At 39.1% G+C, this 12,959-nt stretch overlaps 1 protein-coding gene across 10 annotated transcripts in view; it reads right to left on the bottom strand.

The window, feature by feature from the left end:
* Positions 1-12,959, bottom strand: part of Rnf111 (ring finger protein 111) — a 73,580-nt gene that overhangs the window by 14,633 nt on the left and 45,988 nt on the right. For 8 of the 10 annotated variants that reach the window (XR_010045612.1, XM_003463488.5, XM_013145471.3 and 5 more), the window contains 4 exons: positions 8,718-9,040; positions 5,065-5,323; positions 1,589-1,937; positions 9-134 (listed from right to left, as the gene is read on the bottom strand). Coding sequence is in view for 9 of the 10 variants with exons in the window: in XM_003463488.5 (XP_003463536.1) it covers positions 9-134; positions 1,589-1,937; positions 5,065-5,323; positions 8,718-9,040 (1,057 nt within the window). In the remaining variant the exon portion in view is untranslated. The remainder of the gene's footprint in view (positions 1-8; positions 135-1,588; positions 1,938-5,064; positions 5,324-8,717; positions 9,041-12,959) is intronic. The other 2 variants (XM_013145474.3, XM_013145476.3) reach the window with 1 other exon arrangement.

The following is a 12,959-nucleotide window of genomic DNA, read 5'->3' as shown; positions in this document are numbered from 1 at the left end:
ACACTGACCAGGCAGATCTCTCGGGCGCCTGTCGAGGGTGTGAGGACATCGTCTGAGGGACGTGAATATGGTGCCCGTGACCATAGTTCGGGTGCATCCTGTGAGGGTGGGGTGGGGGGCGCTCATGTGCCCGCCTGGAAACACAGAACACAAAAAGACCACTGGAAATAACTGAATACTTGGTTACTTATTCGTGTAGAATGAATTCTACTGTTAGTATTATAAACATCTATAGATTACTTCTAAAATTAACTTACCAACAGATTATAAACTTAGAAAGTTATTTAATAATTAACAATGAGTCAGGAAGCCATAACCTCTTCCCCACATCCTAACTGTTCATTTATTCCAATACCTCCAATTCAAATACCCAGGACAAAGCCAATTTTAGCGCTATCTTGTATCCTATTTTATAGCAAGTACTTTAATTAGGCTACAAATTGAGCAGAAATAAAATCAACTGTGTGAGACCCCATCTCAGAATAAAATACACACACAGACAGGTAAAACTCTTCTAATAGTGTCTAACACATCTGTCAATTTTACATTTAATGATTTAAAACTATTCTCTAGCTATTGGAGGCTATGACTAAGTTGGCAACTTACACTTTAAAAAAAAATTCTTTGGCACTAGGGATTGAATTGAGGCCTTATGCATGCTAAGTAAATGTTTTGATACCAATCTGCATTCTCAGAATTTTTAAGATTTGAGACAGGGTCTCACTAAGTTCACCAAGTTGGCCTTAAACTTGTAAGTCTCCTGTTGCAGCCACTAGGAATAATGAGAATTAAAGTATACACCAGCTGGCAATCTTCTATATAAAAAGCTGGTATTAAAATGGCAGGCCGGGCGTGGTGGCACACACCTGTAACTCCAGCACTCAGGAGGCTGAGGCAGAAGTATTGATCATGCTAGTTCAAAACCAGCCTGGGATATATACTGAGTACAGGGTCAGCCTGAACTACACAGCAAGACCCTGTTTCAACAAACAAACAAACAAAAAACAACCTGAAAGGAAGGATAAAAAAAGAAAGAAAATGAGACTGTTTTTTGTTTTGTTTTGCAAATCTTTAGTAAATAATACTCCTCAGGGTCACTTTTAACACCAATCTTTACTATGAAATATTCAAGAAATGGACAAGAAAGGAATGATCATTGAGTTATATGCTGAATGTAGTCAGTTTGTTAAATAATCTTATATAAACTTATTTCATTAACAGCTACGATTTAGTGAATATGGGACTAAAAATAAATTTCCAGTTGGCCAAGGTGGTGAATTGCTATAATCCCAGCACTTAGGATGCTGAGTCAGCAGAACTCCTGTGAGTCTGAGGTCTGCCTGGCTACACAGTAAGTTCACAGCAAGCCTGAGGTACACAGGCTGAAATAAAGAAAAAAAAATTTCTGGGCTGGGGACACAGCTTGGAGAAGAGCTCTTGCCCAGTATGTGCAAGCCCCACAAAAACAAAATTTCCCAATGAACTAGGGTTGGGCAATACAGTTACATGACTTCTAAAGATTTCACCAAATTAATGAGCAATACAAAGAAAAGCACGCAAAGCACCCTTTTTGGAACATGATGCGTACGTTGGATGCTGCATCATCCTCCTCCTCTGGCCTTCGATCCTCTGCATGACCTCATGCGGGTGCAGTCTCTGCGTGGCAGGGGCCGTGGCTGAGAGGTGGTGTGAGATGGGCTGGTGGGCAGGAGGCAGGTGCTGAGGGATCGGTGCCGCTGTGCTGGCCAAATGAGTGGGGGGGGGTGGCGCCACAGGATGAGACGTGGCATGAGAGGACATTTGCGAGTGGAAAGCGTGAACAGGATGAGGAATGACATAATCCACTTGGGGCGGCGGCTGAGTCTGAGGTGGGGGGTTTCCATGAGAATGGGGGCAGGTTGAAGCTTGGTGGTGAAGTGGTCTCGTCAAAGAAGCATCTGCGAGAGAAATATTTCAGGTGAGCCGCACAGGCAATATGCAGTTGATTGAGTACACGTGTCCTATGGACATAACCCAGGCTAGAGGAGTCCGGTCAGCTGCTGTCTCACTGAAAGCATCTTGGCAATCTCCTCATGCCAATACAAACAATTTTACATCAGTGTCACAGAACCTCTGTAACAGTGGGATCTGTACTTCCTACCTGTCCTCACTCATAGCTCCACCCATAAAGCAGAAACTGGAGCGAGCCCTTGAAAGCAGCGAAACCATATTCACCATTCAGGTCCTGGTCTCACTCCTAGGAGCTACCCTACACACAAGACTCAAATGACTACTAACAGTTTAAATATTCGCCAACACAGAACGGATTTCACACAGAAAGGAATGAATTACCATTAAAAGACAAAAAGAAAAAAAAAAACAGTAAAAGGAGCGGGTTAAAAAAAGACAAACACTAGTAAGTTCAATTTCTATGTGCTAATATGAAAAAAGAAAACCAAGATGTAAGGTTAAATTATAAACAAAAACCAAGAGGCAGATACTGTCTGACATGATTCCTTTTTTTATTAAGGACTCACATACCTACCTAAATTTGTATAAGAAATTTCTGCAAGTCTTTTTTTTTTTTTTTGTCTTTTTTATTTTTATCAGTACTGAGGATCGCACTCACGACTGCCTGCTTCCAAGGCAGGTACTTATGCCGCTGAGCTAAATCCCCAGCCCCTGAAATTTCTGCAAGTCTTTATAAGACACAAAGTGTTACTACCTCTGAGGAGCTAAGATTAAGGAGGAGGCAGAAAGGACTTTTAAATTTCCATTTCACAGAATGCTGCAAAGTGTATTTCAGAATACATAGGAAACATATTTATGATAAAAGCAAAATTAGGCTTGTTAGATCAGGGGCATAGCATCTGCCTGGCAAGTGTAAGGGCTTGAGTTTGATTTCTGGTACCAAAAAAAACCGCATTATTTTAAATAAGTTAAAATCTGAAACATTTTTTATTATACTTTTTAAAAAGTTTATAAATTGCTTCAATATATTAATTTTAAAGGGAAAGGAAATAAAATAATACTTTAAGTTCATAGTATAACAGAACCAATTAAAGATAAATACAAGTGTTTCAAATGGCCTGTACACCCCCCCCCCCCATCCTACAGAGATTTCCCCACTGGCCAGGGGGAGGGGGAGGGGAAGAAAGGGAGAGAAATAATAATAATACTTTCACTATAAAAATACTGGCCTGGCTTCAGGTGTGTCTGCAGAATGCAGACTTTTTAAATTATAGAAGAAGAAATTCAAAAACAGATACAATCAAGTAATTTCTTTTCTTTCTTTCCTCTTTTGTTCTTTTCAAGGTCTCATCTTCCAGCCTCACCTCCTGAGTGCTGTTACAGCACATACTGCCACACCCACCTGGTCCTTACCATTTTTTAAGGTATTTAATGGACTATAATTTCTCTAAAAAACACATGTTCAGTCCCACTTTAAATGCCTGCACCAGATGAATATAAACATCTTTTTCGAACTGGCAAAGCAGCTGTCAAAATTCACTTAAACATTAGTAACCACTTGAGAATTCTTAAAATTGTACCTAGTAATACTTTGGTATCTCACACTAGAGAATTATCTAAATTCCTTAAAACTTCTTTTTAGGTTCATAATCACTTTAGGTAAATGGTGGGCTGCCTCCCTAATCTAAAAACTAAAGGAGTTAGTGGCATATAAAATGTACACTGCACCCTGTGAAAGTGAAAGGGGTGGAAATGTCTAAAAAGGGAAGGCAGTGGCCATTGTTAATCTTTTTTCATGATTTGAAACCCATATTGTTTTCATCATTCTGTTCAGTTTGGTTTTATTCTGATCCAGTTTGTCTTTTTGTATTAATTTGATGGAATGGTCAGCTAATCCAAAGATAGCAGAATATACTATGGTAACCGTTTTTGATTTCCTATTAACTTGATTTGAAGCCTGGTATTGTTTTCACTGTCTTGTTTTGACTGATTTTATTCTATTCTGTTTTGTTTGATAGTATCAAGTCTGAGAGTATAGGCAACTACTTTGAAGACAATAAGATTCACTATGATACCCATTCTGGTTTAACTATTATTTTCTTTTGAAGTCCTGTAATATCTCCAATGTCTCATTTTTATTGGTTTTGTTCTGTACTGTTTTGTTCAATTTTATTACATCTGATAATATGGGAAATTCTTTTGAAGATAGCAAGAGGCATTATGGTAACTATTGTTGATCATTTTTACATCATTTATGTCCATCCTTTGGTTTTGACTGACTCTATTTTGTTTTGTCACATTTGGTTTTATTCTCTTCAAAAAAAAAGTAGTAAGAACTGTAGGAGTAATAAAACCCAAAATGTATAATTGTTATTGTAAAAAAGAGAGAAAAAGAAAGTGCTCTAAAGGATATAACTACATGTATGTTTAAGTGTGTAAGATAGATAACCATATTACTAACTTTTTGTTGGATCGTTGAACAGAACTATTTGCAGTCTCACTGTTTGAATGTCCACTTTGTATACTTTGATTTTAAACAACTATTTCTAAGATGACAATATGTAATTTATCAACTAGTGATTTCTTACCTTTTTTTTGAAATTCTGTATTACTTCTACCCTTTTTTCTGGTTTTTTTTTCTCTTTAAATAAAAATTTTTAAAAACCTTCCTTTTATAAGTGCTATTCAATGTACTTCAATTTCATAGATATTAAAGTGGAAAAAATACATCTCATTCTTAAGCTAAATAAATACTAACAATTACTGGGTGTGGTGGCACAGGGCTATACTCCCAGTATACAGGAAACTGAAGCAGGAGTAATATCACAAGCTCAAGGCCAGGCTGGGCTACAAAGTGAGTTCAAGGTTAATTATGGAAAGAGATCTTGTCTCAAAAAACAAAACCAACAAACCAAAAAACCCCTAAAAATTGATGAGCTAGGATTAGCAAAAGGTTATTTCAGGGAGACATGTCTAAGACTTCATTAAAAGTATACTTGGGGGTTGGGGATTTAGCTCAGTGGTGTAAGCGCCTGCCTTGTAAGCAGGCATGAGTTCCATTCCCGGTACCAATAAAAAGGAAAAAGACCAAAAAAAAAAAAAAAGTATACTTACAAGGAGGTGGCAAATAATGCCGACAGGAGGAAAGAGAGGGCTGAGGGGGCGCTTGGGGCTGAGGTTGGGCAACCAGGCTGGATCCGTAGCTGTCTATAGACAGTGGCTGGCTCGGGGCAGCAGCTGCAGCCTGATGGCCAAAGATGGCAGCTCGGGAAGAAGAAACAGGGCAGCAGGGATCAAATGCAGATGCTCCATGAAAACCACCACTCCCGTGACTCCTGATCCCGCTGCTGCTCAAGTCCACCGGCAATGCCTGCTGTATAAGGAGAAATCAGATTTTATCTCTGCACAATGGTCAGAACATTATTTCTTTTATTAAAGTACAAATGCAAACTAGAATGACTTTGGAAATGGCAATTATTAGTGTGAGCCCTGTGGAACACCAATAAACTACTACACAGCTTGGATCATGAAAACTGCACTTGTTTAAAATCTGAAGTCAATTTTTTAAAAAATCAAGCATAAGATCATTATCATAAGATGAAAAAAATTTTAATTAACCTATCATTTTAAGGTTTGTTTTTCTTGCATTACCAACATCTGAAAGACAAAGTTTATACATCTTATTCCCCAGAAGCTCTCACCAGTAATTTAAGAATCCTTAGAAAACATGTCACAACGTTCTAGTGAAAAATGTGTCTCAAGTTTCTGAACGCTCTCACAGCAAGCACTCCACAGAACTCTAACAGTGCAAACAATCTACAGGATTATTCAGCCTAAGGCACAAATTAACTTCGCTTGACAAAAACATTAAAACAATAAGCCAATGCTTCCTTTTATTTATTAGGAATCTGATTTGTGAAGAGGCTCACTTACTAAGTTGTGGAATAAACCAGAGTACAGAACTCATCTCTACTTAACAGTAGTTTTCCCCACAAAGCATTTAAGAAGTTCTAAATATACAGGAGATTAACTATAGCCTACAACGATCCACGATATATTTCAAAGTAACTAGAAGGCTCCCATCATTAGGAAGTAAAAAATGAAGCAATTAAAGCCCTAATATCTGTGATTTGATCATTATATATTGTTTATATGTATCAAATTACCAGATTTTTCCCCCATAAACTTGTGCAATTATGCACCCAGGGTCCTAATGTGTAGTGCAGGCTAATCTTTTTTTTTTTATGGGTACCGAGGACTGAACTCACCACCACGCGCTTGCAAGGCAGGCGCTTATGCTGCTGAGCTAAATCCCCAGCCCGTGCAGGCTAATCTTAAACTCACTAGGTAGCCCAAGCTGACCTTGAACTCACAGCAATCCTCCCGGCTTAGCCTCCCTAAAATTTTTAAAACCCTAAGTAAATCTTTCACCTTATTCCAAAGCAGATGAATAACTGCTTCTTTGTATTCTTGAGTCATTTAAGTACATACTTATTGCTTAGCTCCCTTATAGCCGTGGTTTTAAAAATGTGATTAAAGGAAATAAAGAGCTGGTGTCACATATGGAGTAACACACAGGAACTGCTCAATACTGGAAGATGAGGAACGAGAGATGGAAAAAGTCGGGGTAACAACTGTTAGAAGCAAACATTGCCATAGCCTTCTGAGGAATTATGGCAGTTTCCTTCTTTCAACAGGCTCTACACTCAGGAAGACTAACAGAAACAACAGGAAAGGAGGTGAAGACACAGGAAAAGCTGTGGGCAGGAGAAAGGGAAGAGTACTAGGCAGGCAGGATGGCACACCTCTTTAATCCCAGCATCTGGGAGGCTGAGACAGAAAGACTGGCCTGGACTACATAGTAAACTCAAGGACAGTCTGCATTGAATAAGAAGACTGTTTCAAACCTCACCCAAATAGACAGGTCCCCCTCTTCTGTACTATGTGTACACAATCAATTTAGGAAGGGTGCACCTTATTCTGTTGAGGTAGGGAACCAAATGTATGACTGCAATTCAGGAAAACATGATTCAAGAACAAACAGAGCCAGGAGTGATTGCCCAAGCCTGTAATCACAGCACTCAGGAGGCTGAGGCAGGAGGGTCACAGGGAGAACAGCCAGCTTACACGCTGAGTTCAAGGACTCCTTGAACTGCATAGTTAGACTTGGTCTCAAATCCCTCCCTGCCAAAAAAAGACAGCACTGAGAGCCAAGCATGGTGTATCTGCCTGTCACTCTGCACTCTGGGAGAGCAAAGGGATCACAATCCTCAGCCCCGCTTGGGCAACCCAGCAAGACCCTGTCCCAAAATCACAAACATTTTAGAAAAGGTCAAATGACAGAGAAAAGCAATTGTTACGAATTTTTCTTCTGACTTTTTCTTGTAATATCAGACATCAAAGTTACCGTTTTTTTTTAATTAAAATGACACCTTTGGTACCAAAAGCACACAGCACTCGGGTTTATATCATAATTATACATACAACAACTTAGCAAAAGCTAAAATACCATGTAATACCTGAATTGCTTTAGTCTATGTGATCAACACTAATTTAGTGACATATCATTAAATTAGACCATTTTTATATGCAAGCACATTTTAAGTGCTTAATAAAAATATGAACTCATTTAATAATTTCTTTTGGCTTACATTTCAATTCTCTAAAAACAAAAAAATCTCATCTGTTCCTAAGAACATATGCTGGTTTCCATTTGAGAAAGCTACTTATTTCTAGAGTTATGGAAGTTCTGGAGTCACACATAGAAAAGAAAAAATGGGTAATTTCTCAATTTTTCATGAATCAGGTTGATATAATTTTAATGTTTTATTTGAAATAAACTCCCAAAGGTGAGATTTTTCTTTTGGAATAAAAAAGTGATTTGTTTTATTAAATATTACCATCACTTCTAATTTATCTTTTTCTTTCTTTTCTCTCCCTGTCTCACAAAGGACTGGCCTTGCAAAAGAAAAGCAAGCACCAATGACATATCCCCAGCATTTTTAATTTTGTTGTGAGACAGGGCCTCACTAGATTGTCCAAGGTAGCCTCAAAGTTGCGGCCCCATGCTTCAGCCTCCCACATGCTGGGTGTCTCCACACCATGACTGGCTCTATATTCTCATTCCCCTCATTTATTTGCAATAGGAAAATCCTAAGGACTTAGTTAAAAAAAACAAAAACAAAAACAAAAACTGACATACTATTAAATTAGATCATTTTTACATGCAAGAAAATGAAGCTTATAAAACTTATCAATGGGGCTAGGGATTTAGCTCAGCGGCATAAGCGCCTGCCTTGAAAACAGGCAATTGTGAGTTCGATCCCCGGTACCGATAAAAAGGAAAAAGACAAAAAAAGAAAAAAAAAACTTATCATTAGCAGGTGTGGTGGAGCACACATGCAATCCCAGTACTTAGGAAGCTGAGGCAAGAGAACCACCTCGAGTTCAAGGACAGCCTGGATTACATAAGTGGTCGGGGCCCGGCTGAATTACAAAGTGAGACTCTGTCTCAAAAATCAAAAACAAAGAACAAGAAAAAAAGTTATCATTAACATTATCTTTTTCATTCCTCAAGCATCACAATTTTAAAAACAAAGGATGAAAGAAGGAGGGAAGGGGGGCTGGGGATTTAGCTCAGTGCCATAAGCACCTGTCTTGCAAGCAGGCAGTCGAGAGTTTGATCCCTGGTACGAAAAAAAAAAAAAAGAAGGAACGAGGGAGGGAGGGAGGGAGGGAGGAAAGGAGATTCCTGGAATCCCACACACCTGCTCGTGGTAGCTGGTACTAGAACTATTACTTCCCCCACAGGGTGCCTGCACTGGTGGAGGCCTCTCCACAGGGCAGACAGGCTCACTGAAGGGAGGAGAAGCTGGCACAGCTGGGTGGGGAGGATGGTGGTGGTGGTGGTGGTGGTGCTGGAAGTGATGGCTGTGCTGCTGGAAGCAGCCTGAGTGCCCATGAGCCAGACTATGGAGACTCTGTGCTGGGCCTCCACAGGGCGAGTGCTGCGGACAGCAGGAGGGCAGCCTTGGCATGGCGGGGGGGCCAGGCTCTGCTGCAGCACCAGACGTGATTCTCCTGGATTCATCTGGAACAGGAAACAAAGAACGGGAATAACCAAATTATTCTCTATCACTGCATACAATTAAGAACTAAAGAAATGTTCAGTAAATTCGAATCTTTAAAAATAAGATTAATAGTGCTACATTCTAAAGATACATATAATTTTGAGGCGTGGTCTTTACTTGTTTTTCTTGAATCTAAATTCTTCAAGAAACTCATTTTACTATCATACATAAATCAGGCAATAGATTACGTTTTCCTAGATTAGTACAAGTACTAATCACCCACAAAATTGCATTTAAAACCTATGCCATTCTTCCAACATACGCTACAAAACTAAGGATTTTATGATCTCTTAACACCATGACTCACTCCCATGTAAGGCAGGCCTAAAAATCTCATTTTTTTAAAGAGACAGCCACCAAACTCAGTAGCAAGCTGAATCTTATTAATCATCAACCACCACTCTATTCTGGTGGCTTAAGTCAGAACCAACAGAATACAAGAAGTGGTAAGACCAATGTTTGAAAAGAAAATGACTCACTATGATCTAAGAAAGTAGTGATGTGTTGTAGGGGAAAAACACATGAAGTTCAGTGGGCCTGAACTCCAGTCCTAAGGCTGAACATGTATTTGAGGGATGAAAGCATTAATAGTGTGACTTCAAAAAGAAGACTGACAAAAACCCTTCACAAAAAGATGAAGACTGAATTCAAAGTTCTTCCTAGTGTACATTTTGGTTTCCAATTAAGTAGTTTATTTTCCTACAACCCAGGACCTATTTCTCAATAGGCTTGCAACCCAAATTAAAGACAAGTGAAGTGGGTAGGTGCTACATGCCTGTCAATTCCAGTTACATAGGAGGCTGAGGCAGGAGAATTTCAAGTTCAAGGCTAGCATGAACAATTTAATCAGATCGTGTTTCAAAATAAAATTCTAGCCAGCCATGGTGGCTCACACCTATAATCCCAGTACTCAGAAGGCTGAGCCAGGAGGACGATGAATTTGAGGCCAGTTTGAGGGCATCCTAGACTGCATAGTAAGACATTGTCTCAAAAAACAATAACAAAAGCAAAGCAGTGATGATGGTGATGACGATAAAATTTCAAGAAAGGGCTGGGGATAATAGGTCAATGGTAGAATGCTCAGTACTAGAGTTCTTGGCTAGCACACACGAGGCTCTGGATTTGATCCCAAAAATGAGGGCAGCAGTGTTCTATCACTCATAAATTAGAGGTAAAATACAAAGATCTAATTACATAAATTTAAAAACCTTTTAAAGTTAAGATTAACCTACAAAGGGTCTACTAAAAATGAGACAATCAGAAGCCTGCAGCAGAGGACTGCTGTGAGTTCAAGACCAGCCTGTGAGTTCAAGACCCTGTCTCTAAAAACTAAAGGCCTGGGGGCTGGGGATTTAGCTCAGCGGCATAAGCACCTGCCTTGCAAGCAGGCAGTCGTGAGTTCGATCCCTGGTACCGATAAAAACAAAAAAGACCAAAAAAAAAAAAAAAAAAAAAAAGAATAAAAAAACTAAAGGCCTGCAAACAGGTAAATTACCTCCACAGCTCAGAGACATCCAATTGGTTACAGTGTTCTTCCAGTAACTTTAGAGTGATTCCTGAGACGCATGCATAGATTTAGCCATTCATTTGGTAAGTATCCCACATAATAATGACACAGTAAAGCACGCACAGAAGGCAGGGGATACAAGGGTGAAAAATAAGTTTTGGTCTCTAAAACTGCTTACAACATTGTCTGCCTTTATTACTTTATATAACTTTAACTGCCTTTATTACTTTAACAACTGGGAATATGCAGGCACAATGTAGGTGGCTCAATGAGCCCTTGTTAAATTCAAGTCATCTTCATAAGGGAAAAGAGGCATGCATGCATATAGGTAGTTAAGTGCCAAGGAGAGAAAGAGCTCATCTTTGGCCCCTATGCAGTTCATCATCAATCATGGGAGAAAAAAATCAGGCTACAAAACAACCAGCACTGTAACATATGCTCTGGGTTTTAATATTACATAAAACAATGATAGAACAAGAGAGCACTATTATTCCCCCACTGATAAGTAAGCTCTGTTAGGACCAAATTTTATGTGCTGCTCCCAGTGCCTGGAACAATGTCTGATAACACAGTATGCAACCAACAAATATTTGTTGAATGAATAAATATACATGTTTAATTCAAGGTATCCATGATCCAAGAACACATGCAGAGATCAGGCAAGTGAACTGATTTCAGCACGCTGATGTTTGGAGTAACTGCAGAATGGTCAAAGGAAGGTGCCCAAGAAGTTGGATATAAATATTTAAAACCAGGTCACTGGTGCCAGGCAAGGTGACAAGACATCTGTGATCCCAGCTTTTGGAAGGTGCAATAGGACAATCACTGCCAATTCGAGGCCAGCCTTAATTACACAGCAAGACCGTATCCCCCCACCAAAAAAAGGAACTGAAAGAAAAAGATCAGTTTAGAAGCATAGAATGAGAGTCAGCAGTACACTGGTTAAGAAGTGGAACACCGCATTTATGAGTTAGGCCCTAGAAAGGATAAAGGAAAACACAGTCCTGAAAAGAAAATGAGTATGTGAATATCATCACCAGGTATTTCAAAGCAAGTCTGTCCTGAGGGACATTAGAACACAGCTTAGGGTGACAAAAACCCACTCTAAGTACTTAGACACACAGCACACAAGCATTTCTGTGCAGTACTAAGGATTAGAACTAGTGAAGGTGCTGCGGTAAAGACAATGTAACTATTAAAGCAAAGTCAAGACAAGAGGAAGGTAAGCAGGTAGAACATAAAGGAAACAGAGTGGCAGAAAGGCAAAAGACAGCCAGAGTTAAGAGAAAAGGACAGTACAGACATACAAAGTTTTCAAAAAGATGCTGGAAATTGTACAAGTTCAGGTTTGAGAACTTTAATTTTTTCTTTTTCGTTCATTCCCCCAAGGGGTTGTTTGTTCAGGCTAGCTTGAAGTAGTCCAAGCTGACTTCAAACTTTCAGCAATCCTCCTGCCTCAGCTCCCAAGTGTTAGGATTACAAACCAGCAACACAATACCTGGCTAAGCTCAAATCTTCACCTGAGATTATTACTAACCTCAATCAGGGCATTTAATTTTCTAAGTTTCTTCATTTATAAAACTGGGAGAGTAATGCAAACACGAACTTTTAAAATTAAAAAATACCATACAAAAGTAGTATCTAAGATATCTAAGTAAATTAGTAAAAAAAGATTAAGCTGAGTGTAAAGGCACATGTCTGTAATCCCAGCACTTGGAGACTGAGGTAGGAGGATCACTGCAAATTTGAGACTAATCTGGGCTACAAAGTGAGCTCAAGGTCAACCTGAACTGCATGGTGAGATCTTGTCTCAGAAAGAGTAACAATAAATAAATAAATATAGATTATGCACTTGATTAATGAAATAAAAGCCCATTTTTATTTCTGTCTCCATTGTTTTACCTACAGAATGTAGTACTTAAAAAATGGGCAATCTCCTTAACAATGTTTCTCGGTTCTGCCCTTAGTGTTCCACAGAAGGGAGTTCTTTCTAGTCTAGCCAGAAGTAATTTTCCAATCTGCCTAAGTCAAACTGTAAGTATATTATAAAATTAAAATGATGGGCTAGGGATTTAGCTCAGCGGTATGAGCACCTGTCTGGCAAGCATGAGGTCGTGAGTTTGATCCCCAGTACCAAAACAAAAAGAATAAAATGATATCTTATTAAAAGCAATAAGGATTAAAAATGTAACTGGCTTCATTAAAAATCATGAGATAAACCAGGTGTGGTGACTCACTCCTGTAATGTCAGCACTTGCGAAGGATGCTGTGAGTTCAAGGCCAACCTGAACTATGTAGACCCTGTCTCCAAAAGACAAAAACAAATCAAGCAAACAAAAAAACCATGATATAGCCAATCTATGACTACAAGG

The sequence above is a fragment of the Cavia porcellus genome, unplaced genomic scaffold (genome assembly GCF_034190915.1).
Source record: "Cavia porcellus strain 051 isolate PalLab524CR breed Dunkin Hartley unplaced genomic scaffold, mCavPor4.1 scaffold_38, whole genome shotgun sequence".
Taxonomy (NCBI): Eukaryota; Metazoa; Chordata; class Mammalia; order Rodentia; family Caviidae; genus Cavia; species Cavia porcellus.
This window is presented reverse-complemented; position numbering and strand designations above follow the sequence as displayed.